The sequence below is a fragment of the Podarcis filfolensis genome (genome assembly GCF_964270895.1).
Source record: "Podarcis filfolensis genome assembly, chromosome: 8".
In the NCBI taxonomy this organism is placed as follows: Eukaryota; Metazoa; Chordata; class Lepidosauria; order Squamata; family Lacertidae; genus Podarcis; species Podarcis filfolensis.
Window position 1 is genome coordinate 88,676,917 of NC_139611.1, and position 27,823 is coordinate 88,704,739.

General features: G+C 43.5%; 1 protein-coding gene across 1 annotated transcript in view; it reads left to right on the plus strand.

Annotated features, from left to right (window-relative positions):
- Positions 1-27,823, plus strand: part of DLL3 (delta like canonical Notch ligand 3) — a 186,314-nt gene that overhangs the window by 5,429 nt on the left and 153,062 nt on the right. The window contains exons 2-3 of the mRNA XM_083627437.1: positions 7,609-7,854; positions 21,253-21,310. Of these exons, the coding sequence (XP_083483563.1) occupies positions 7,609-7,854; positions 21,253-21,310 (304 nt within the window). The remainder of the gene's footprint in view (positions 1-7,608; positions 7,855-21,252; positions 21,311-27,823) is intronic.

The window sequence follows — 27,823 nt, forward strand, 5'->3', positions numbered from 1 at the left end:
AGCGTCTGTAACCCAAGGTACCACTGTAAGTCAAACTGCATCCTGCCCAAAGGCCTGGTGGAACAGCTCTGTCTTGCAGGCCCTGTGGAAAGATGTCAAATCCTGCAGGGCCCTGGTCTCTTGTGACAGAGCGTTCCACCAGGCCGGGGCCACGGCCAAAAAGGCCCTGGCTCTAGTCGAGGTCAGTCTAATTTCCACCATGCCAGGGCCGCTTCAGGAAGCATCTGATGGGTGAGCTATCTGGCCATAGATTCAGTGAGGAGAAGCAGGAGAGCAGCAAATTTGTTTCACGTGGCTGTTTGCAAAAGTGCGAGGGTTTCCTCACAAAAGTGGGCTGGGTATTACGTCTATAAAGTCTTTACAGTTCCTCCAGGAAGCTAGTCTCCTTCCCTCCTGCCGCCAAAACACACAAATATATCTACCTCCAGAGTCGGGAAAGTAGGGTGGAATTTGTGTGAAATGTTCTGTGTGTGTATATGAGAGAGAGAGATGCACAACGGAAATGTCTAAGCAGAGACCAATGGAAGGCCAAGACCTGCTTTTTCCAAGATGGAGGGAAAGTGTGCAGTGTAATTAATGTAGACTGTACAGTGGTACCTCGGGTTAAGTACTTAATTCGTTTCGGAGGTCCATTCTTAACCTGAAACTGTTCTTAACCTGAAGCACCACTTTAGCTAATGGGGCCTCCCGTTGCTGCCACGCCGCTGGAACACGATTTCTCTTCTCATCCTGAAGCAAAGTTCTTAACCCGAGGTACTATTTCTGGGTTAGCGGAGTCTGTAACCTGAAGCGTATGTAACCTGAGGTACCACTGTAATCTAGATTCTGTTGTCAGTGCAGTGGATGCTTGGGTTGCGAACGTGATCTGTGCGGGATGCACGTTCACAACCTGCAATGTTCGCAACCCACAGCTGCGCGTCTGCACATGCACGGGTTGCACATGCGCGATTTAGTGCTTCTGTGCATGCGCGACCGCCGGAACCTGGAATTAACCCCTTCTGGTACTTCCGGGTTTTGGCAGTCCATAACCCGAAAAAACGCAACCTGAAGCGTCTGTAACCCGAGGTATGACTGTATACGGTTTGCTATTGTTGTAAAAGGTGGGAGCATAAAGAAAGAGACTGGGAGAGTGATTTCAGTGTCCTGCTCTAGATGGGCGTGTCTGGGAAAGAGACATTGCTTTCTCTGCAAGAAGAGCTCAGAGGAAGAAAGAGCCCTTGGCATGGTCAGATGATGTTGATGGGGTGGGGAGCATGATGTACGTTTCTGGGCAACATGTTCCCCACAGACATCTGATTGGCCACTGTGAGAACTGAGAATCATAGAATCATAGAATCATAGAATCATAGAGTTGGAAGAGACCACAAGGGCCATCGAGTCCAACCCCCTGCCAAGCAGGAAACACCATCAGAGCACTCCTGACATATGGTTGTCAAGCCTCTGCTTAAAGACCTCCAAAGAAGGAGACTCCACCACACTCCTTGGCAGCAAAGGAGTGCGGTGGAGTCTCCTTCTTTGGAGGTCTTTAAGCAGAGGCTTCACAACCATATGTCAGGAGTGCTCTGATGGTTGGAAGCAGCGCATGGGTAGGAAAACGACAAAATGTCCGGCAAAATGTTGCCCAAAGAGCTCAACAACTTCGGCCATAATTTTTTAAAAAGTTCAAGAACTTTTGTGTCTGGATTTTTACTTTTTGAAATATGACAGCCCTACTCACCAACAGTTTGTAGAAATCAGCAGGCAATTGTTAATTTTTTGACAGCATGGAGATGAACACTTTCAACTGGTTGCTGTTGTTTAGTCGTTTAGTCGTGTCCGCCTCTTTGTGACCCCCTGGACCAGAGCACGCCAGGCACTCCTGTCTTCCACTGCCTCCCGCAGTTTGGTCAAACTCATGCTGGTAGCTTCGAGAACACTGTCCCACCATCTCGTCCTCTGTCGTTCCCTTCTCCTTGTGCCCTCCATCTTTCCCAACATCAGGGTCTTTTCCAGGGAGTCTTCTCTTCTCCTGAGGTTGCCAAAGTATTGGAGCTTCAGCTTCAGGATCTGTCCTTCCAGGGAGCACTCAGGGCTGATTTCCTTCAGAATGGAGAGGTTTGATCTTCTTGCAGTCCATGGGACTCTCCAGAGTCTCCTCCAGCACCAGAATTCAAAAGCATCCATTCTTCGGCGATCAGCCTTCTTGATGGTCCAGCTCTCACTTCCATACATCACGACTGGGAAAACCATAGCTTGAACTATACGGACCTTTGTTGGCAAGGTGATGTTGCCAAATCCAGCTGTAGTTCCTGGCGCAAGAGCTCAGGGCTGTCTTAAGCATATCCGGCGCCATGGTGCAAATATTTCTCCGTTTTCCAGAGTTGTTGACCTTTTGGGGGGGGGCGCTTTGGTCTGGCTCCTTTACATCGCGTGGTCCAATGTGCACTTGGCGCTGCACATAACTAAGAGGCACCCATATTGCAACCCAGATGGCCTCCCACGAAACCTCCCTCTAAGCACCTGGTGCCCCTGAAATGCCCCCGTCCGGGGAAGTCTGCGCCACAGGAGGGCCAGCAAGCAGATCAGGTGGCTTGCCGGCTGTGCCATCCTCGCTCGGCATCAGGATCACACAGGGCGCTTCCCTGCTCCGCTCGCAGACTCCGCAGGGAGGTGCGCAGGCAGCGACGCGGCCAGAGAGGGGTGCCCTGCGCCCACCCCCGATCGCGCCCGTCAGGCACCCAAGCAGCCCCGTCAGGAGGGGGGTGCAAAGGGGCTTCCCTGAGCCAGATGCAGCACGCTCCGATGGGCGGCTGAGAGGAGGGGAGCGGGCTGCCCTGGACACTCAGCCTGTGGCACTCTCCAAAATCTGGCACCCTGGCGCCCCGCGTAACTAATGTCTATGGGTAAGACACCCCTGCAAGAGCTTCTGAAAAAGTTGGCAGCCAGAAGCACAGTGGTACCTCTGGTTACAGACACTTCAGGTTACAGACTCCACTAACCCATAAATAGTACCTCGTGTTAAGAACTTTGCTTCAGGATGAGAACAGAAATTGCGCAGCAGTGGCACGGTGGCAGCAGGAGGCCCCATTAGCTAAAGTGGTATCTCAGGTTAAGAACAGTTTCAGGTTAAGAACGGACCTCCGGAACGAATTAAGTTCTTTTTTTTTTTTTTTTTAAATAATATTTATTAAAATTTTTCAAAAATACAAAAAATATCACTTTACGGGGCTCCCCCCTTCCCCCACCCCTACCATATTCCCCTTTCATATTGTTGGCCAAACAAGTTCCCCATTCAAATTGAAACTTAATTTGTTTTACCCTTAATAATAATAATTAAAAAAAAAAAAAAAAAAACCCCAGTGTTCTTTCCCCAAGACCCACCCCATGTCATTCCACAATTTCCATTTTTTAATAAAAGAAGCACCCCAGATAATAGAAACAGAAAAGGTAGAAAATAAAAAAAAAAATATAATGAATAATAGACCAATTCAGCAAAAAATAACAAAGTTGGCAAGCCTTTGGAGTTTTAGTTCTCCCCCCCCTGTCTCCGGTTTAATTTCCCCCTGACCATCAACCCCTAGTGTCTGCCTGGAATTCTTAAGGCCATAAATCACAACTTTTCCCCAACTCCTTGCTGGCTATTTCTTTTTAAAATTAAAAATAAATTTTTTTGAAAATCAAAATTATTATTATTATCATTATTTTTCAAAACTTTAACTTCAGTCTTTAATAAAACTGTAATAGAACTCCCTCCATTGTTCTTTCCAGGTTGTAGTCTAATTTCCCTTTGTTCCGCTGCTAAAACGTTGTAATTCGAAAGTTTGGTAAGTCTGCAGGGATGGTTGTTATTCAGGGGCAAAACCTTACGTTCAGTCCCTTCCTTTCTTCAATAGAAAAATCTATTGTCTCCTTTAAAAAAACAAAAAAGAAAACACCCTGAAGACGAGATGTTATTTCCGTTTTGCAGCTTTCCCAGAAGATAACCAGTCCTGTAAAGTTCCATTGGTGTTTTTCCACTTTCCCAATCCTTGTAATGTCCCGAAGCTCCTCAAGGGGGATTGTTGTGACTTTGTTTCCTCTAATCCAAAAGTCAATTTGTTATCCATATTCGCCATTTTGTATCCAAATTTTAACAAGTTGTAGCAAATTATATCAAATTTAACCAGCCAAGTTCTCATAATAAAATCCACTCCGCTTTTCGACTTTGACAGCTATTTTGACAGCTGTCAAAATCTCCGACTCCTTTCACCAGGCTCTCTCTTCAGTCGCCCCGGTTCCCAGGGGGGGGGGTTGCGTTTCCCTTCTCCAGTTCCTCCTCCAGCACAGTTCTTGTAGTTCCCCATCGTGAAATTTTGGATTTTTATCAGCAATGCAAGCCTTTTTGGGTCTTGGTTTCCCCGTCCTTGTTTTGGAAAGTTTACAATAGGGAGGGGACTGACTTCCTTTTTGGATCCCCCCCGCTCGTATCCAATTCGAAAAAAAAATTTTTTTTTTCCTCCTTTTGAACCCGGTTTCCAAATTTACTCACGGGTTATTGTTGAAAAGTCCGAATTTTCAATGGAAGAAGTCAGCGCTCTCCGCCGGATGGCATGCGGCTTCGCTCAGCAGGGGAAGCAGAAAACTCAAGGCACCACGCTTCTCCCCGGCACCCGATCCGTAGCCTTTAAAAAGGCTCCTTCACGAGTCGGGAGGGCGCTAACGGTGCAAGCCGAGTCTCCATGTCCACGGCCTCCGTGGCCGTGGTTTCTAAGGGTCCCCGCATCGCCGGTGCGGTAGAACCCAGCCCCTGCCGAGCAGACTCCCTCCGGAGCTCGGAGGGAGTCCGCCATTCGGCGATGGCGCCAACCCGGAAGCTCCGGAACGAATTAAGTTCTTAACCTGAGGTACCACTGTACTCTGGGAACTGGCTGCAGCATTGGGGGGGGGGGGGTTTATGAAGTTTCAGAGGTCAGCAAACTTTTTCAGCAGGGGGCCAGTCCATTGTCTCTCAGACCTTGTGGGGGGCCAGACTGTATTGGGGGTGGGGGATGAACGAATTCCTATGCCCCACAAATAACCCAGAGATGCATTTTAAATAAAAGCACACATTCTACTCATGTAAAAACACAGATTCCCAGACTGTCCGCGGACCAAATTTAGAAGGCGACGGAGCCGGATCCAGCCCCTGGGCCTTAGTTTACCTACCCATGAAGTTTGTGCTTTGGGAACAGCTACAGTGCAGCCCCCCCCCACCCTGCCTGGGCCAGGGTGGTTGTGGGCTGAGGCCTCAGGGCAAGCATATTGGGTCCAGAGCATAACTTGGAGGTTGGCTAGCTGACTGTTGCCCACTGTGGACATTTCACTTCCTGCTTGGATGAAAGGCTGTGAGGAAGGAGTAAGGATGGGGAAAGGGACATTGTTACTGCCACTTACTGCTGAGCTAGGTTCAAGGTTCTTGAACAACTTAGGTCAAGGGTACCTCAGGGATTATCTGAACCCTTACATCCCAGCTCAAATCACTGAGATCAGCTGCAGGCAGTGTTTGAAATTAGCCAGGCGCTAGGAGCATTTTTCACCCAGCTTTTGACCACTTGCGACCAAGTGAAGATTCCTGGGCGTCTGGATGGTGCCTGATGTCTCCAGCATCTGGGGATCACTGGATTTGGACTGTTTTCACACACTGATACCCCACCCTATAGTATTCTGTCAGTTCTATTTTATCTGCACAATCGGAAATGAATTTCCGGAACCAAATGGCATTTTCTGGGCAGGAAGAGTCACTGTTAAGAAAAAGAAGTTGGAATAATAGGCCAATATATATGTGGACTATCCCTGGACCAAGTGACTTCTCTTCTTTCAATTCTCAAAGCTCTTAACCTAGCTCAAGGTTGCCATCTGAACCAGCCAGATGTTTAACTGAGAATCCATCACAGTCAGTCCATCATTTGAAAAGCCTTTAGAGCTGTCTTGCCCTCAAATGGCAATTAGACATTCTCTTTTGGCGACATTGGTTTAAGGAGCCATTTGGTGCCTAGCTTATATATCCGAGTTTCTAACACCGGCTGCAGGTACATTGTTGGTCATTCCCCAAGTTGGTGAGGCTCATTTGACCATGAGAAACCAAGCCTTCTTTGTCATTGGCCCAGCCCTGTGGGATACTCTGCCAACAGTATGGAATAACTCTGCCAACTTTCTTTTCCACCAAACCTATGAAGGCAGTTAAGAATTCATCCTTCCATAATGCTTAATTGATGTCTGTATTTAACCTTTGTATGGTTTTATGTTTCTATCACTGTAAACCGCTTTGAGATACACCATATTTTTCCGTGCATAAGACGAGGTTTTTTATTTATTTTAAAATGATGTTAAAAATTGGGGCTCATCTTATACACAGGTAGTGCGGGGGGGGGGTGATTGGTTTCAGCTGCGAGCAGGAGATTCTCAGTGTCACAAGGGTGGGCGATGGGTGGCTGTCGCAAGGGCTGTTTGTGATTGGCTGCCGCTGTGGCAATTGGGCGGTCGTTTGGCAGCTGCTGGCGTTGAGCGGGCAGAAGATGGGTGGCTTCGGCGACACTTGTTTTTGTCAGTGTTTGCACGTTGGGTGACTGATTTTCGGCAGTCCCTCCCAAAAAGCTTAACAACCCTTCGCAATCTCCCCCTATTTTATTAATTTTGAGTCCCCCAAAATAGGGGGCGTCTTATACATGGGAGCGTGTTATACACAGAAAAATACGGTTATATATCTGTATTTATGACAGAAGGGTAAAGGACCCCTGACCGTTAAGTCCAGTCGCAGACAACTCTGGGGTTGCGGCGCTCATCTCACTTTGCTGGCCGAGGGAGCCGGCGTACAGCTTCCGGGTCATGTGGCCAGCATGACTAAGCCGCTTCTGGCGAACCAGAGCAGCGAATGGAAATGCCGTTTACCTTCCCGTCAGAGTGGTACCTATTTATCTACTTGCATTTTGAAGTGCTTTTGAACTGCTAGGTGGGCAGGAGCTGGAACCGAACAACCGGAGCTCACCCCGTCACAGGGATTCGAACCGCCGACCTTCTGATCGGCAAGCCCAAGAGGCTCAGTGGTTTAGACCACAGCGCCACCTGCGTCCCTTATTTATGACATAGTGGTATACAAATATTGGTATAAATAAATGAATAGTTCAGTGGCAGAGCATTTGCTGTGCACGATGCAGGAAATCCTAGATTTAATTCCTAGCGGCATTTGCAGGAAGGGCTGTGAAAAGACCCCTACCAGAAATCTTGGAGAGCCACTGTACAGGGTTATAAAGACTAGGACTAGAAACAGTTTCTACCCAAATGCAATTCTAGTTTTAAACGCAGTATAAGGGGTCTCTATAGGAGTATATTGTATTTTAAAATGGGGTTTCAGAGTTTTTAGGGGTTTCTGAATGTCTTATGTAGATTTTTCAGTTTCATTGTTCTGTATGGGACAATGACAATAAAGATATCGTATTGTATCGTATCATATCACCAGTCAGTGCAGAAAATGCTAATCTGGATGGACCCAATGGTCTGATTCGGTATCAGGCAGATAGCTTCTTATGTTCCTGTAATATCTCGGAGGGAGGGGGCTGCAAGGACTCTCCCGTGTTAACTGGTTTCCCCCCACCCTCTCTTTATTGCCCACAGGCTGAGCTGGCCGGTGTCTTCGAACTTCAAGTCCACTCCTTCACCACCACCAGCCTGCGGAGCTTCTGCCACAGCGGCCAGCCCTGCCGCCTCTTCTTCCGCGTCTGCCTGAAGCACGCCCAGGCCGTGGTTTCTCCAGAGCCCCCCTGCACGTTTGGGGCAGCCTTGAGCGACATCGTCCCTGCTGACCACAACGCCGTGGCCACCAGCGGGCCCATCCGGGTCCCTTTCCACTTCAAGTGGCCGGTGAGCTCCTTTCCCCCCAGGCCTCAGATCTGCATGTTCTGAGCCTCTCAGTTTTAAACTCAGGACAGGAAACCATGCTCTGCACCCCTTTCTCCCATGGGATCCTGATGAATTTGCTACCTGTGTCCCATATAGTGGGCGTTTTCTGTCTGGCACATGCCTTGTTTCTGAACCTTAGTGTGCAGCAAGAAGGTATCGGAAAAGATATGTTGCGGCATGTGTGGGGCTAGGATATATGTTGGGGGTGCAGAACCTCAGTTAAGTATTTTTATTGATTTACTTGAATGTGTGGGAATGTTCAGGGTGGCAGGAAAGGATATTGTTTATTAATCTCCTTCCTAACTTGCTCTAGCAAGTTCCTTTACTTAGCAGAGTTTACATTCCCCTTTTTACACACACAGCAGATAGCTGGTTGCAGGCTCGTGTGAGCCTCTCACTACTATACAATTCGGTCTGTTTCAGATTGAATTGTACGTTCCTGGTAAGTTCCCTGAATCCTTAAAAAAATAAAGACACCACAATCTTATTCCAAGTCCAGGGCAGTCTTTAGCATATGAGCCACCGAAGTACAAAGATCCACCCAGCGCCATCCCCAACCAGAGGCGAAACAAGTCCATGGCTCCGCTAGTGACTCCGACTGCCGGTTATTTCTCTCGTGGGCTCCTTCTACAGTTGCAGCCTCGGGCTGGAGGCTCCTTCGCCTCGCCTTCGCCTCCCCAACCCACCACCGGAGCCGCTTGCTGCGGGAAGCTTCCAAGGTTTTAATTAATTTGCAGCAATTAAAGCACGGTTAAGAGAGGAGGCGTGGAACAGCAGCGCAGCTCCCCCACAAAAAAATCTCCAAACAAAAACAGGCGTGGGGTTGCCCTCCCTTGCTCTCATATTTCTTTTCTTAGCGGGTTGGAAACGGTTCGCCGGATGATTTTTCTTTCGATCCCACAAACTTGAGGGGAAAAGCAGAGAGTGCCACTGATGGCGTGGCATGTCTTTGGTAAATGAGCGCACAAAGTGGAAAGTCCTTTAGTGAAACAGTAGGTATACATTTTGGTAATACCTAGGGATATATGTATTTTGTTTTTCTAGCTTGATCAAAATTATTATTTCATAACAGGTAGATAGTTAAGAGCTTAGGTGGCTTCAGCTGTGGGCGCCTGGTGCCCCCTAGAATTCAGTGTGCCCGGGTGCCCAACACCCATGGGTAAAGACAGCCCTGTCAAAGTCAATAAAATAAGTTTACTTACATCAGTTCACAGATGGATCCCTGAAGGCAGACTTAGTTACCAATGCAGTCATACCTCCAGTTGAATGTGCTTCGGGTTGAGTGCGTTCGAGTCGCGCTCTATGGCAACCTGGAAGTATCGGAGCGCGTTACTTCCGGCTTTCGCAGCTCACGCATGCGCAGACATTCAAAATGACATAATGCGCAGAAGCGGCAAAACGCGACCCGCGCATGCACAGACACGCTGTTGCGTCTTACGTTCCGTTTGGGATGCGAAAGGGGCTCCGGAACGGATCCCGTTCGCATCCCGAGGTACCACTGTATGTACATGTGGATCTATTCCATATGGGTGGATAATCCCAGTGCTTCTGGGCAGTCCTAGCTAGAAGCTGGTCAAACGAAGAAGGAAGTGAAAAAGAGAGAGGTGTGCTGTGTGACTCGTCCTTTTGTTACCTGGGCAGGTTAGGTCACGCCCACCTTCTATCACATGCAGAAGGAAGGATGCTCCAGCCAGGAGGAACAGGAAGTTTCGACTGGCTGGACCAAACATCCCCTTGCATGTCTACTCTAGGAAAACAAGGAATGTTTTATTTGACTGCTCTTAGTGGATTACATTCCACAGAATGTGGGGGTGGGGAGCTGCCCCCTTCCCACCCCCTTGGCTACACCCATGTGTTGAGCGAAGGCTCACATCCATATATACAGTGCTACCTCGCAAGACGAATGCCTCGTAAGACGAAAAACTCGCAAGACGAAAGAGTTTTTCGTTTTTTGAGTTGCTTCGCAAGACGAATTTCCCTATGGGCTTGCTTCGCAAGACGAAAACGTCTTGCGAGTTTGTTTCCTTTTTCTTAAAACCGTTAATACCCAGGGAATCTGTGCTTCGCAAGACGAAAAATTCGCAAGACGAAAAAACTCGCAGAACGAATTAATTTCGTCTTGCGAGGTACCACTGTACGTGCCCAGCTTCCAACCAATTGGAGACCCAATCTCCTATCTGGTTTTTATCCCGCCTTTCTTCCAAATTGCTCAGGGGTGATATGAATGATGTCTCCCCCTTTACTTCCTTTATCCTAGGGGTAAACAGTGTTTGAAGTCAATTCCCATCACCTGCAGCCAGCATGACCAACAGTCAGGGATGATGGGAGTTGCAGTTCAACAACATCTGGGGAGGGGGGCAGCAACAGGTTGGCTACCTCTGTTTTATCCTGCACAGCTGGATCAGACACAGTTATCCGTTCAGTTCGGCATCTTGCTGTTCGGGTATCACTTGGAAACCCATGAGGAATTTGTATTTGCAGACATTTTGGGGGCCCCCTGAAACTCGAGCTTTCATGGGGGGCCCCTGCACAACCAACAACAAGGTCTGGGTTGGTCTCTTCTTCAATCAGGTTCTTCCGCAACAGATCACGACACCTTCGCAACATTTGTGCTTCTCACTCTCAAACATTGGGATTGTTGAAATACATACAAAAAAGGAATAATTCAGGGGTCAGCAAACTTTTTCAGCAGGGGCCGGTCCACTGTCCCTCAGATCTTGTGGGGGGCCGGGCTATATTTTTGGGGGGGAAATGGACCAATTCCTATGTCCCACAAATAACCCAGAGATGCATTTTAAATAAAAGGACACATTCTGCTCATGTTAAAACACCAGGCAGGACCCACAAATAACCCAGACATGCATTTTAAATAAAAGCACACTGATTCCCAGACCGTCCGTGGGCCGGATTTAGAAGGCAATTGGGCCGGATCCGGCCCCCAGGCCTTAGGCTGCTTACCCATGGAATAATTCATTTGAGTCGCTGGACTCAAAGTGGATCTCGTTTTAGGCAGGATTTGCCAACTCAGAGGCTCTAATTCAGCCTTTCTCAACCTGTGGTTCCCCAGATGTTGTTGAACTACAACTCCCATCGCCCCTAGCTAGCAAGGCCCGAGGTCAGGGATGATGGGAGTTGTAGTCCAACAACATCTGGGGACCCACAGGTTGAGAACCGCTGCAAGGCTTTTTCTCTTTATATTTCCCCCGTCCTGCCCACTCATATACCTTTCAAGGTATTTTTACCCATCTCCTGCAATTTCTTCTCCAGTTCTCCTTTCACACTCAACTTATAACTTAGTCTCTCCCCCACCATTGAAAAAAGAAGCCATTTTATCTCATTCTTCCCCTCTAATTCCTTTTGCATTGAGTCCTTTCTCTCGTCAGAGTTTCCTCTTATTCACTTCTCTGTTCCTATTTTTTTTTTTTATTCTCATAGAATCATAGAATAGAATCATAGAATCATAGAGTTGGAAGAGACCACAAGGGCCATCGAGTCCAACCCCCTGCCAAGCAGGAAACACCATCAGAGCACTCCTGACATATGGTTGTCAAGCCTCTGCTTAAAGACCTCCAAAGAAGGAGACTCCACCACACTCCTTGGCAGCAAATTCCACTGTCAAACAGCTCTTCCTGTCAGGAAGTTCTTCCTAATGTTTAGGTGGAATCTTCTTTCTTGTCGTTTGGATCCATTGCTCCGTGTCCGCTTCTCTGGAGCAGCAGAAAACAACCTTTCTCCCTCCTCTATGTGACATCCTTTTATATATTTGAACATGGCTATCATATCACCCCTTAACCTCCTCTTCTCCAGGCTAAACATGCCCAGCTCCCTTAGCCGTTCCTCATAAGGCATCGTTTCCAGGCCTTTGACCATTTTGGTTGCCCTCCTCTGGACACGTTCCAGTTTGTCAGTGTCCTTCTTGAACTGTGGTGCCCAGAACTGGACATAGTACTCCAGGTGAGGTCTGACCAGAGCAGAATACAGTGGCACTATTACTTCCCTTGATCTAGATGCTATACTCCTATTGATGCTATACTCCTATACTCCTATTCTCCTTTTATCTCGCTTTCTAATTTCCTTTTACACCTCCTCTGGCCTTTCCACTGCCTTTTCATCCCTTTCTTCTCCACCCCAAAATGCTTCTCTGTCTCTCGGCCATCTTAACTCATTTCAGTGGTGTAACCAAAATGTGTGCGTATTATCAAAAGACAAGTAAATTATCAAATTATGTGTGCACATTATCAACTTATATGTGCGCATTATCAAAAGACAAGTAAATTATCAAATTATGTGTGCGCGTAATCGAAAGACAAGTAAATTATCAAATTATGTGTGCGCGTTATCGAAAGACAAGTAAATTATCAAATTATATGTGCGCATTATCGAAAGACAAGTAAATTATCAAATTATGTGTGCGCGTTATCGAAAGACAAGTAAACTATCAACTTATATGTGCGCATTATCAAAAGACAAGTAAATTATCAAATTATGTGTGCGCATTATCGAAAGACAAGTAAATTATCAAATTATGTGTGCGCATTATCGAAAGACAAGTAAACTATCAACTTATATGTGCGCATTATCAAAAGACAAGTAAACTATCAACTTATATGTGCGCATTATCAAAAGACAAGTAAATTATCAAATTATGTGTGCGCGTTATCGAAAGACAAGTAAATTATCAAATTATGTGTGCGCATTATCGAAAGACAAGTAAACTATCAACTTATATGTGCGCGTTATCGAAAGACAAGTAAATTATCAAATTATGTGTGCGCGTTATCGAAAGACAAGTAAATTATCAAATTATGTGTGCGCATTATCGAAAGACAAGTAAACTATCAACTTATATGTGCGCGTTATCAAAAGACAAGTAAATTATCAAATTATGTGTGCGCGTTATCGAAAGACAAGTAAATTATCAAATTATGTGTGCGCGTTATCGAAAGACAAGTAAATTATCAAATTATATGTGCGCGTTATCGAAAGACAAGTAAATTATCAAATTATGTGTGTGCATTATCAAAAGACAAGTAAATGCTTCTTCTTTTTTTCCTTTTCGGCAGTATGGTTTATCCACGTGCAACAAATCTGACTGGGACTTCTTTAAAGAAGTGATACCCTTGTTAAGACTGCTGGCCCTGCCATTAGTCAGGATGAGGCAAGTGCCTCAGGCAGTTGATTTTGGGTGTCATGACAGCCAACTGTTAAGTTAATGTTATCATCATCATATATTATTTTACTGCCAGGGAAGAGGGGAAGCAGTTATGAGATTTTCTGCTTCAGGTGCTAAAATAAATTAGTCAGATTTTGGGTATTAGATACCTTGACTTGGAGGGGGCCGGGGGCCGCATTTGCTGCTCTGCCTCCCTCAACAATATTATTATTACTACTATTACTACTACTACCGGATTTTTCCGTGTATAAGACGCCTCCTATTTTGGGGGAATCAGAATTAAGAAAATACACTATCTGTGTATAAGACAACCCCTTATTTTAAATTTCAAAAATTTCAGAAAAAATATAGTCTTATACACGGAAAAATACGGTTCTTCTTCTTCTTCTTCTTCTTCTTCTTATTATTATTTTTGCGTGTGTGCAGCCCAGCTTAATAAGAATTTATTTGCTGTTTTTCCTCACTTAGTTAAGGGGAAACAGATAACACAATACACAATTTTAATATTTGAGTGTAACCCTAAAGGTGTTTCCCCGCCAACTTGTTCCCTCACAGTTCTTGCTCTGAGGAGAAAATGAGAGACATTTTCTTTTTTTCTTTTACAATTTTGGTCTATGTGGTGTTGGGAAGGCAGCCATTTATATTTATTTTTGGATCCGAGTATGTTCTGCTGAATCGAATTGTCGAGTTTTTTATTAATTGTAAGCCACGCTCTGGGAGTTTGAATGAAGGCTGTTGCAGAAAACAACAACAGGAGACTGAGGAGAAATTGTGAGGGAAATGTTGGACTGAGGTGGGGACAGTCTAGCCACCATTTGGAGCCAACAGAGGCCGACAAACACACCACCATCTTTTTATTTTTATTTTAATGTGTGTGTCACCCCATAAACAACTCTGACTCCATTTTAGCCGGTAGACGGAAAACCGCCCAGCAGCTTTTAGGCCGCCATGTTCACCCTGAGGCCTTTCTCTTTTTTTATATATAATATTTTTTATTAATTTTAACATATAAATTATAAAATGTACCACAAAACTTATCACTTATACAATCTTTTTGGACTTCCATCAGCACCTCTGATGATCCACCGTTTTCACCACTTCGTATGCATTTCTTAACTTTATATTGCCTTTACATCTCTTGACAAATCATCCTCCATTTTTGCAATAATTCCAATAATACTCCTCACAAAACTTCTTGCAAACCTACAAACGTCGGCTGATCTTCGCAAATACATTTCAAATAGTCCGTAAATTTACTCCAGTCTTCCGTGAATTTCTGGTCCCGCCGGTTTCGTATCCTTCCTGTTAGTTTATCTAATTCTGCATAGTCCATTAACTTCATCCTCCATTCTTCAATCGCCGGTAATTATTCTTGCTTCCATTTTTGGGCCAGTGATATTCTTGCTGCTGTTATTGCATATAAAAAGAGCTTATATTCCTTTCTATTTATATCACTCCCCACAATGCCCAAGAGAAATGCTTCTGGTTTCTTTATAAATGTATATTTCAGCATTTTTTTCAACTCATTATATATCATCTCCCAGAAGCATTTCACCTTTTTACGTTCCCACCACATGTGATAAAATGTTCCCTCTTTTTCTTTACATTTCCAACATTTATTACTAACTTTATACATTTTCGGAGGCCTTTCTCTTGGAGCAAGGCCAGATTGACACACGACTCTCCCTTCTTCCTTCCTTCCTTCCTTCCTTTCTCCCACAAATCCTTTATTATTTTATTCACATAATATACACTCTTTACAACAAACAACTCCAAAATAAACAGACAGCTCCAAAATAAAATCATATGTAACAAAACCATAAGTCTCATGTTTTCATTTACACTGATCTCCTCTCCGATACTTTTACTTGATATTTCTTGCTGCTTTCTTTATGGAAATCTTTATGAAAATTTAAATCCTGTACCAATCTTTAACAATTAATCCCTTCACCTCCCTCCTCACAGCCCAGTACTTCCCTCCAGCCGTGTGCAATCTCCTTTACCTATTATTTTTGTTATTGTTGTGTTATCCACTTTTTGTTATTCGATCCTCAATACATTATTATCCTATCTCCTTGCACCTTTTAAACTTTTGCATATTAATTTTTAATCTCCAGCACCGACTTTTTTCATGTATTCCTTAATGCATTCCCACTCTATTAATTTTTTGATTAGAGTAGCCTCTAACTGATGCTGTTAATTTTGCCATCTCCGTGAATTCAAGAAATTTGGTTCTCCATTCTAATAATTCTGGTATTTTATCAGGTTTTTTTTGCCACTACAATTCTGGCTGACGCGGTTGCGTAAAGGAATACATTCCTTTTATCCTTAGGGATGTCACTCGATACTAAAACCACCGAAAGTGCCTCTGGTTTTTTACAGATCGAATTCCTAAATACTGGTGAAACTCGAAAAATTAGAATATCGTGGGAAAGTTCCTTGAGTTCTGTATTCCAACCTGGAAGGTGAAACTAATATATGAGATAGACTCGTGACATGCAAAGCGAGATATGTCAAGCCTTGATTTGATATCATTGCGATGAGCCTGGCGGAAAGCTGATGAAAAGCCCCAATTAACAATCTCAGAAAATTAGAATATTCAAGGAAATATTCAAGGAATATTCAAGGAAATCAGCAAAACAAGGATCGCAAATCTAGCAAGATTGGACCTCTGAGAAGTAGAAGCACATCGCGCTTTGCATGTCATGAGTCGATCTCATATATTAGTTTCACCTTTGAAGTTGAATTGCTGAAATGAATGGACTTTTCCACGATATTCTGATTTTTTTGAGTTTCACCTGTATCTTTTAAAGCTCTTCATGTATCATAATCCAGAATTGTTTCACCACTTTGCACCCCCACGACTCTCCTTTCTGTCCCCCCACTCAGCATTTTTCCTGACGTATAAAAATGGTTTCCTTGCATTCGCCAGCCTGTGGGAACGGACCTTGCGTGCGCACGTTCTAGTCTTTAACTGTAGCTGAAAAAGTACCAAGGTGGATGCAAAATGGCGGCTTGCCGGCAGTTCCCTCACACCTTATTGTGGGTGTTTACTAAGCCATTTCAGAACAACAGCCTCACCTCCCATAACAGTACTTTGGAAGTAAAACTAAAGTCAAAACTCTCTTTTCCCCCCAAATTTATTTTCATTGATTTTCCACATTTATTTATTTATTCAATTTTTTAAATTGATTTTCCAAATTTTTTTAAACAAACAAACATAGATCTCAACCGTTTTTAAACCAATCCTAATAACATTGTCAAATGACTTCCTCGTACCCCCCTAGTTGAATTTCAGTGTATGTCATTTTAACAGTTTTCCAAAACCAATTTTCTCGTCAGATTAACTTGTTCACTTAACATCTTTCTTTCTTTCTATTGTGGCATTAAACATATTAATTCCTAACATTACGTATTTAAATCCTAAGCCTATCTAACATTTGCAAGCTTTTCCAATTAAATTAACAACATATTTAACTAAATAGTCTTTAAATTTCCTCCATTCCTCCTGGTACTCCTCCTCCTTCTGGTCGCGGACTCTTCCAGTCAGGTCGGCTAGCTCCGAAAAATCCATCATCTTCATCTGCCATGATTTTCCACATTTATAACATCCTGATCAAATTTGCAGATGACACCAAACTGGGAGGGGTGGCTAACACCCCAGAGGACAGGATCACACTTCAAAACGACCTTGACAGATTAGAGAACTGGGCCAAAACAAACAAGATGAATTTTAACAGGGAGAAATGTAAAGTATTGCACTTGGGCAAAAAAAATGAGAGGCACAAATACAAGATGGGTGACACCTGGCTTGAGAGCAGTACATGTGAAAAGGATCTAGGAGTCTTGGTTGACCACAAACTTGACATGAGCCAACAGTGTGACGCGGCAGCTAAAAAAGCCAATGCAATTCTGGGCTGCATCAATAGGAGTATAGCATCTAGATCAAGGGAAGTAATAGTGCCACTGTATTCTGCTCTGGTCAGACCTCACCTGGAGTACTGTGTCCAGTTCTGGGCACCACAGTTCAAGAAGGACACTGACAAACTGGAACGTGTCCAGAGGAGGGCAACCAAAATGGTCAAAGGCCTGGAAACGATGCCTTATGAGGAATGGCTAAGGGAGCTGGGCATGTTTAGCCTGGAGAAGAGGAGGTTAAGGGGTGATATGATAGCCATGTTCAAATATATAAAAGGATGTCACATAGAGGAGGGAGAAAGGTTGTTTTCTGCTGCTCCAGAGAAGCGGACACGGAGCAATGGATCCAAACTACAAGAAAGAAGATTCCACCTAAACATTAGGAAGAACTTCCTGACAGTAAGAGCTGTTTGACAGTGGAATTTGCTGCCAAGGAGTGTGGTGGAGTCTCCTTCTTTGGAGGTCTTTAAGCAGAGGCTTGACAACCATATGTCAGGAGTGCTCTGATGGTGTGTCCTGCTTGGCAGGGGGTTGGACTCGATGGCCCTTGTGGTCTCTTCCAACTCTATGATTCTATGATTCTATAACAGATATAACATATAAAACACACAAAAGAAAACATGTTACAATACTGAAAAAAAGAAACAAGAATATAAACACTTATTACTTCTAAAACCCAATTTAACTTTCATTGTTAACTGACTGAATTTCATTCTATCACCTTGTAACAGTTCTCCAAAAGCCTCTTTCTAATAAAATTAACTCTAATAAAATTTACCATCTTCTTCTCTTTTCTTAATAATCTAAATCCATAATGCTTTACAATTCATTCTTATTCTAATCCTAAACCTATTTGATACTTTCAAGTGACTTCTAATTATCTTATGTTACAATATTTGGCTAAATAATCTCTAAATTTCTTCCAATCTTCTTGGTACTCCTCTTCTTTCTGGTCGCAGATTCTTTCAGTCAGGTTGGCCAGCTCCAAAAAGTCCAACATCTTCATCTGCCATTGGTATTCTTGAGATTTCCAGATTTTAGCTAGTAGCAGTCTTGCCGCTGTAGTGGCATACAAAGATATCTTTTTTGGGCTAAAGTCAAAACTAAAATACAGCATCTGCTAATTTTTTTAGCACATATGTCACTTGGTCTGCTTCTACCGACCAGAAGGGAAGAGTTATGTGAACAGGAATTGTTGTGGAGGAAAATGGCCGAGTCCCAGCGCCGCCCACTCAAAATGGCGGCACTCTTGCCTTTCCAGAACTTGAGATTATTATTATTTTTCTAATTGGAGCCTTGCATAAAATGGAACAAAATGCATTTCACCACAAGGAGGAGATATAACCATCTGGGGCTATTGTTTTGGCATTTTTGTGAAAGAATCACCAGCCTTGTTGAGCACAACCTCAACAGCTGGCCCATTTGGAAATAACTGAGACTCAAAGTTGTTCTTGTTGTTAGTTACCTGCCCTTTGCTCTAAGGTCCCAGGGCGGGATGCAAAGTGAAAACATCATATTAAGAACACTTTAAAACACAATCGCAAAAAGTAAGGTGGCAATTACTGTTATCCTTGAAGACTGAGGAAGAAGCTGAGGCCTCTCGCTGCATAATAATAATAATAATAATAATAATAATAATAATAATAATAATAATTTATTTATACCCCGCCCATCTGGCTGGGTTTCCCCAGCCACTCTGGGCGGCTTCCAACAGAACACTAAAATACAATAACCTATTAAACATTAAAAGCTTCCCTAAACAGGGCTGCCTTCAGATGTCTTTTAAAGACAGGGTAGCTGCTTATTTCCTTCACATCTGCTGGGAGGGTGTTCCACAGGGCGGGCACCACCACCGAGAAGGCCCTCTGCCTGGTTCCCTGTAACTTGGCCTCTCGCAGTGAGGGAACCGCCAGAAGGCCCTTGGAGCTGGACCTCAGTGTCCAGGCTGGACGATGGGGGTGGAGACGCTCCTTCAGGTCTACTGGACCGAGGCCATTTAGGGCTTTAAAGGTCAGCACCAACATTTGTGCCCGGAAACGTACTGGGAGCCAATGTAGGTCTTTCAGGACCGGTGTTATATGGTCTCGGCGGCCGCTCCCAGTCACCAGTCTAGCTGCTGCATTAGTTGTAGTTTCCGGGTCACCTTCAAAGGTAGCCCCACATAGAGCGCATTGCAGTAGTCCAAGCGGGAGATAACTAGAGCATGCACCACTCTGGCGAGACAGTCCGTGGGCAGGGAGGGCCTCATCCTGTGTACCAGATGGAGCTGGTAAACAGCCGCCCTGGACACAGAATGGACCTGCGCCTCCAGGGACAGCTGTGAGTCCAAAATGACCCCCAGGCTGCGCACCTGGTCCTTCAGGGGCACAGTTACCCCATTCAGGACCAGGGAGTCCTCCACACCTGCCCGCCTCCTGTCCCCCCAAAACAGTACTTCTGTCTTGTCAGGATTCAACCTCAATCTGTTGGCCACCATCCATCCTCCAACCGACACTCACACAGGACCTTCACCACCTTCACTGGTTCCGATTTGAAAGAGAGGTAGAGCTGGGTGTCATCCGCATATTGATGGACACCCAGCCCAAACCCCCTGATGATCTCTCCCAGCGGCTGCATGTAGATATTAAAAAGCATGGGGGAGAGGATGAAACCCTGAGGGATCCCACAAGTGAGGGGTCTGAACACTCATCCCCCAACACCACTTTCTGGACACGGCCCAGGAGGAAGGTGCAGAACCCCTGTATAATAATGTGATAATAATGTGTGAGGGAGTTGCCAGCTGGTTGCCATTCTACATCTCCCCCAACATGGCCAACACATTTTAGTCACAGTAGGCCTAATAATAATAATCATAATAATAATAATAAATTTATTCTTTATACCTCGCCCATCTGGCTGGGTTTCCCCAGCCACTCTGGGCGGCTTTCAACAAAATATTAAAATACAGTACATATCAGGCCCATTCTGGAAAGGCCAGAGTGCCGCCATTTTGGGGGCTGCTGAGATTCGGCCATTGTCCTCAGAAACCATTCCTGTTCACATAACTGTCCCCCTCTGGTTGGTAGAAGCCTGTGCAAGTGACACATTTGCTAACAAAATAGGCAGATAGCTTTTCTTCTTCTTCTTCCCCCTCTTCAATTTTTCTTCAAAAGTAGTTCGTTGTGGGAGGTCAGGCTGCTGTTCAAACGTGGAGAAGGCGTATAACCCAGTCTCACCGTCAAAATAAATTAAAGCAATTCTTTTAAAAGATAGTTAAAGACTCTTCTTAAAAACAAAAAAAACTCCCTTAAAAGAATCAAGTCTTCAAAAAAGTTATATCATCTAAGAAGGTCTTTAAAAGAACCCTTCAAAAAGAATTTAAAAATTATAATGTAGCACCTTAGAGACCAACTGAGTATAATACAACTCTTTTGAAGACTTGTTTCTTTTAAGGGAGTTTTTAGGTTTTTAAGAAGAGTCTTTTTAACAACCTTTTAAAAGAATTGTTTTAATTTATTTTGACTATGGCAGACCCAACATGGCTACCGACTTGAATCCAGTCTCACAGGTTTCATTAAAGTGGTTTGGACCCTGTTCAACGTATTGTAAAAAGGGAGCAGATTTTATGATGGCTGGTGGTGTGTGGATTTTTTTTTCAGATAGAAAGTGTGTGTGTGTGTTTTATTTTATTTTTTTTGAGTTTTATTTATTAACGTTATGTTACGTTGGTAAACATTATCATATTACATCACAAGGCTTATTATAATATAATTTGCAGCATGTATACAAGGTTTATATACCTAAAGAAAAGAAATAAGGACAAAAAACTATTCCAAAATCATATATGTACCAACACTTTGGACTTCCTGTCTATCCCGTTGCATATTCCTTTTTTTACAAATGAATGTACTCTTATTATTGTATATTTCTTTACATTTTATCTAATACATTCCTATATCAGTATGTACCCTTGGTCTTATTTCTCAGCTCAGTCAATCAAATGTGTGTGTGTGTTTTTAACGAATGTTTTAAAGGATTTTTCTTCTGTTGTGTGCTGCCACAATTGTGCTTACAGGTTTAAACGGTGGGATATAAATGTTTAAATTAAGGGAAATTGAGGTTCTCCCATGTTCCGTATGCTTGGGGGCTATTCTAAACTTGGAATTGTTGTTTTGCCAAATTTACCCCCCCATGAGTATTGAAAACTGGCAGCTTTTTATAGTAGAAAAATATCTGCTGTATTTCCTCAAGTCTCTCACTTGTCTTTTCTCTTCTTCCTTCTCTCCCAGGGCACCTTTTCCCTCATTATTGAATCTTGGAGGGCAGAATCAGGAGAGCCATCGACAGGTAAGTAAAAAAAAAAAAGTTATACGGCGAAAATATTCAAAGTGCTGCACATTCATAAGTCCAAACAACAATCCTGTAAAGTAGGCCAATAGTACACCCAGAGCAATAAGAGAGAGATGAAACAACGACCAAAATATACGCTAAAGGGGCAGGAACATAGCTGTCAACTTTTCCCTTTTCTTGCGAGGAATCCTATTCGGAATAAGGGAGTTTCCCTTTAAAAAAGGGAAATGTGGACAGCTATGGGCAGGAATAGGAAAGTTTTCATGTGAGAGATATACCGCATTTTTCGCTCTATAAGACACACCAGACCATAAGACGTGCCTAGTTTTTGGAGAAGGAAAACAAGAAAAAAAATATTCTGAATCCCAGAAGCCAGAACAGCAAGAGGGATCGCTGCGCAGCGAAAGCAATGATCCCTCTTGCTGTTCTGGCTTCTGGGATAGCTGCGCAGCCTGCATTCGCTCCATAAGACGCACACACATTTCCCCTTACTTTTTAGGAGGGAAAAAGTGAGTCTTATAGAGCAAAAAATACGGTAGAAAGCGCTACATTCCATTTTTGTTTGTTTTCATTTTGTTTAATTACAACATATACACACACAGTTGTCAAACTAAACAAGAAAATAATAGTACAGAATCAAAAGAAAAAACAACAACAAAATACGCACAAAATACAAATAAGACATGATAATGTACGAAAACTTATACAAAACAAATAATCAATAATATATATGTACCATAATAAAAAAATTCCTTCCAGTAGCACATTAGAGACTAAGTTAGTCATTGGTATGAGCTTTCGTGTGCATACACACTTCTTCAGATACTATTCAGATTTGTGTGCATGCGCACGGAAGCTCATACCAATAGCAAACTTAGTTGGTCTCTAAGGTGCTACTGGAAGGATTTTTTTTATTTTGTTTCGACTATGGCAGACCAGCACGGCTACCTACCTGTAACTAGATATATGTACCATATTTCAGTTCTTTTCTTCTAATTGACTTCCTTCATCCTCAACACGGGTGGTTGTTGTTGGTTTGTTTGTTTTTTGGTAAACAGTCTCCTTGTTAATAATAATAATAATAATAATAATAATAATAATAATAATAATAATATATGTATACCCTGCCCATCTGGCTGGGTTTCCCCAGCCACTCTCGGCGGCTTCCAACAAAATATTAAAATACAGTGGTGCCTCGCAAGACGAAATTAATTCGTTCCGCAAGTTTTTTCTTCTTGCGAGTTTTTCGTCTTGCGAAGCATGGTTTCCCATAGGAATGCATTGAAAATCAATTAATGCGTTCCTATGGAGACCGCTTGCCAGGCTGGCGGTGCGGAGAAGGGCTTTTCTCCCCACCGCAAGCCTTCAGGACAGGTCCGGGAACAGAGGGGAAGGCGCACAGCGCTTCTCCTCTGTTCCCGGGGCTTGCGGTGGGAGGAGGGTTTTTCCTCCCCACCGCCAACATTCAGAACAGCATTCTGAATGTTGGCGGTGGGAAGGAAAACCCTCCTCCCACCGCAAGTCTTCAGGACAGCCATCCGAAGGCTGGCGCGGGGAGAAGGTCTCTCCGCCCCACCGCCAGCCTTCGGAGGAGGTCCGAGGACAGTGGGGAAGACGCGCTGCGCTTCCCCGCTGTCCTGGAGATTTCCCTATGGGCTTTCGTCTTGCGAAGGAAGCCCATAGGGAAATTCGTTTTGCGAAGCGCATCGAAAAACGGAAAACCCTTTCGTCTAGCGGGTTTTTCGTCTTGCGAGGCGTTCGTCTTGCGGGGCACCACTGTACAATAGACCGTCAAACATTAAAAGCTTCCCTAAACAGGACTACATTCCTCTTTTCTTTTCTTTTGCATATAATTTTATTGATTTTCAAATTTTAACAATTGTATAGCACCATAACATAACAACCATTATCTCATTTGCTCTGCTGAGCATACGACTTCCCTCCGTCCTTTTTCCGGTTTCCTTCTGTTATATTTTATTTTGCACATTTGTAAGATCTCCATCCTATATTTATCTTAACTTGTCTCAACACTCTTTTATCTTAAATAGAATATTAATTCGTCTTAAGTGAGCCTTATCTTAGAAAGGACTACATTCCTTGTTCCTAATAAGTTTTGAGGTAAAATTGTTCCTTTAGAAATGTGAACCAAAAAGGCTTATGAATTATCCTTAAAACTTCACATATGTATTTTTTTGTATTGAAGGTCTTAAATCTTTGTGGGTTTTCACTTTTGAGTCATTCTGATGTCTGTTAAGCATATTGTTAGCCATGCAGTTCTGTGCAGATGCATCCGTGTGTGTGTGTGTGTGTGTGTGTGTGTCGAATTGTAAAACATCAGAGTTGGAAGAGGGACCCTGAAGGGTCATCTAGTCCAACCCGCGGCAATGCAGGAATGGTAGCTAAGAAATCCCTGGCAGATGGCCATCCAACCTCTGCTTAGAAACCTCCAGTGCAGGAAAGCCAACCACCTTCCAAGGGAATCTGTTCCACCGTCAAATAATAATAATAATAATAATAATAATAATAATAATTATTATTATTATTATTATTATTATTATTTATTATTTATACCCCGCCCATCTGGCTGGGCCTCCCCAGCCACTCTGGGCGGCTTCCATAAAAACCAAAAATACAGTAAAATATCACACGTTAAAAACTTCCCTGAACAGGGCTGCCTTCAGATGTCTTCTAAAAGTCAGATAGTTGTTCTTCTCTTTGACATCTGGTGGGAGGGCGTTTCACAGGGCAGGCGCCACTACCAAGAAGGCCCTCTGCCTGGTTCCCTGTAACTTGGCTTCTCTCAGGGAGGGAACTGCCAGAAGGCCCTCGGAGCTGGACCTCAGTGTCCGGGCTGAACGATGGGGGTGGAGACGCTCCTTCAGGTATACTGGACTGAGGCCATTTAGGGCTTTCAAGGTCAGCACCAACACTTTGAATTGTGCTTGGAAATGTACTGGGAGCCAATGTAGGTCTTTTAGGACCAGTGTTATGTGGTCTCGGCGGCCGCTCCCAGTCCCCAGTCTAGCTGCCGCATTCTGGATTAGTTGTAGTTTCCGGGTCACCTTCAAAGGGAGCCCCACGTAGAGCGCATTGCAGGAGTCCAAATGGCTCTTATCATCAGAAAGTTCTTCCTAGCATTTAGTAGAAATTCATTGGTTCGGGTCCTACCTTCCCCAGCAGCAGAAAACAAGCCAATAATAATAATAATAATAATAATAATAATAATAATAATAATAATAATAATAATAATTTATTTATACCCCTCCCATCTGGCTGAGTTTCCCCAGCCACTCTGAGCGGCTTCCAATCGAGCGTTAAAAACAATACAGCATTAATTATTAAAAACTTTCCTAAACAGGGCTGCCTTCAGATGTCTTTTAAAGGTAAGATAGCTGCTTATTTCCTTCTTCCATGTGACAGCCCTTCGGATACAGTGGTACCTTGGTTCTCAAACCTAATCCGTTCCGGAAGTCCGTTCCTAAACCAAAGCGTTCCAAAGCCAAGGCACGCTTTCCCATAGGAAAGAATGCAAAACAGGTTAATCCGTTCCAGACTTTTGAAAACAACCCTTAAAACAGTAATTGACCATGAATTTTGCTATCTAACAAGACCATTGATCCATAAAATGAAAGCAATAATCAATGTACTGTGCTATAAAAGAAACAAATCAGTATTTTTGATGATAAAATTATTATTATTTCTTACCTGCACTGATGATAGTCATTGTTTGGATGGGGGGCTTTTATCCATTTCCACAGTCACACAATCAGTCAATCAGTAGCTGAACTAGGTTCCACACAGTCACAAAAAACAAATGAACCGAAAAAGCCTTAAAACACAAAATGCAAAACAAATAGCGAAAAGAAAAGCACCAAATATAAGCTCCAGATATCACTTTAGAACACTGCAACTGGAAACGGAAGGCTTGAATTAAAATTGGGGGGGGGGGAGCGCAAATTAGAAGCGCAACAGGAAACACAAGGAGACGCAAAACGGAGCACGTTCGGCTTCCGAAAAAATGTTCGAAAATCAGAACATTTACTTCTGGCTTTGCAGCGTTTGGGTTCCAGGTTGTTCATGAACTAAGCTGTTCAAAAACTGAGGTACCACTGTATTTAAAGATGTCAAATCACCTCTCAGTCTCTCTCTAATAATGTATGATGATGAAGAATATGAAATATGGATAGTGTAACACTGGGAATAAAAGTTCTGTTTTCTCCCCAGCATCCTTCTCCTGTTACAGGCAGGAGCGGAGGTGTTTTCTTCTTTTATAAATGTTATTTTATGTTTAATTTTCTCATATATGTATTTTAACAAAAAAAAAAAGCCACCCCTAAGTCTTTACATGATCGATCCATATTTTCTTCGACTTCCCTCCCTGCCCTTCTTTGTTTCCTTATTTTGTATCTTTTTACTATTGCAGAACCAATTTATATCTAATTAATAACTTCCCATTATATTCCCTTTTAATTATCTTTTACTGCCCGAGTTTTTGTCAGTCTGCTGAAAAAGAAGTGGTTCACTAAAGGTCTCACAGAAAGTTCATACAAAGATGAGACATGAACCAGGCAGCTCCTAGTTAGTTGATCTATGGATGAAAGGCAGTACATTATACATATTTAATAAATAATAATATAATATTAATTGGGGGGGGAGGAGAAGAAACATAGATGCTTGAAATGAGGCTTATTCCAAGCCTGAATTGTTTGAAAATAAGTCCTTCCTGAGGTGTAAAAAAATGTAATTAGAAAGTGGGATACTGTAGGGAATTCTATTGCTATACCTTGTGGCAACAAAACCCATGAACCTGGAAAAAAATCTCAGAAAGCCTAAAAATACTTCTCAGAGTGCCGTTAAATCCTTACATGACTATTTCATTCAAAATGAGAGCTCTTCAAAGAATGCACTTACATGTAAGGAACCAGGGGCCCCTGAAAATATTCTCACCTCACATCACTAACCAGGGCTCTGTATTCAGAGTTCAGGCAATCTCAAATACTGCACTTAAAATATTACGACCACAGTGTGATCTGTGGAACAAATTTGCATAATTTCATATTGTGTAATTCTGATTTGGGTAGTCAAGGGGAGAAGCTCAGGGGCAAAACTGGAAATAAAAGCTGTTATGGGCATCACAAAATACCCATTTCAAAGAAGAAACACTGACTCCATAGACAACGCCCCTTCACAAAACAAAATACAGACAAGAAGCAGAAAAACCCCTCCTAGCAAAAAACAATTTCTATCCTTAGCAAATAAAAAGTAGGAGCCTTAGTTGGATTTGTAGTGTCCAGAGGTACCACACTGGGGGTCCCAGATGTAGGCTAGCAAATGCCCTACACACAGTGATGGTCAAACTTCTTTAGCTTCTGAAATCTTTGTAGGCATCAACAGTTTCAAGCATACCCCACAAGTGATAGGAATTTACAAACAAGGAAATGGTAGTTTCTTTTGGAAGCTGGGTTCTGGACTCATGGCCACATTTTGCATGTCTTCTTTGCTTCCGCAACATCCCAGAAAACTCATCAAGCCCTGGAAGTGATTGTTGGTGCACACAGCTGTCCATCTTAATAGTAGCATCCTTATTTTGCTAAGCTTTAGGAAGCATGGTTTATGAAGTGTAAGATGTGTTTCTGGTCCTTAGGTGTGACCATTTGGATCAATTTAGAAAAACAGCAACCATCTACAATCAAAATGTTATTAATAGAAAATGTTATTACTAGAAAAGCAATGAAAGGACACAGATAACAGCTAGTTTTGCGTAGCTGTTAGGGGGCACAAGACTGAGATATCTGCTCACCCATGACGCTTACTTCGTGCCTTGCAGAATGCCGTGGTGAGACTCCTTACGGGGTCCTCGCCACAGGATCACATTCACCCGGTGCTATACCAGCTGCCCTGGCTCCTGGTAGAGTACAGGATCAGGTTCAAGGTGCTGGTTTTAACCTTTAAAGCCCTATACGGCCTAGGACCCTCGTACTTACGGGACCGCCTCTCCTGGTATGTCCCATGGAGGACCTTTGTTGTTGTTTAGTCATTTAGTCATGTCCGACTCTTCGTGACCCCCTGGACCAGAGCACGCCAGGCACTCCTGTCTTCCACTGCCTCCCACAGTTTGGTCAAACTCACGCTGGTAGCTTCAAGAACACTGTCCCACCATCTCGTCCTCCATCCTCTCCTTCTCCTTGTGCCCTCCATCTTCCACAACATCAGGGTCTTTTCCAGGGAGTCTTCTCTTCTCATGAGGTGGCCAAAGTCTTGGAGTCTCAGCTTCAGGATCTGTCCTTCCAGTGAGCACTCAGGGCTGATTTCCTTCAGAATGGAGAGGTTTGATCTTCTTGCAGTCCATGGGACTCTCAAGAGTCTCCTCCAGCACCATCATTCAAAAGCATCCATTCTTCGGCGATCAGCCTTCTTTATGGTCCAGCTCTCACTTCCATACATCACTACTGGGAAAACCATGGCTTTAACTATACGGACCTTTGTTGGCAAGGTGATGTCTCTGCTTTT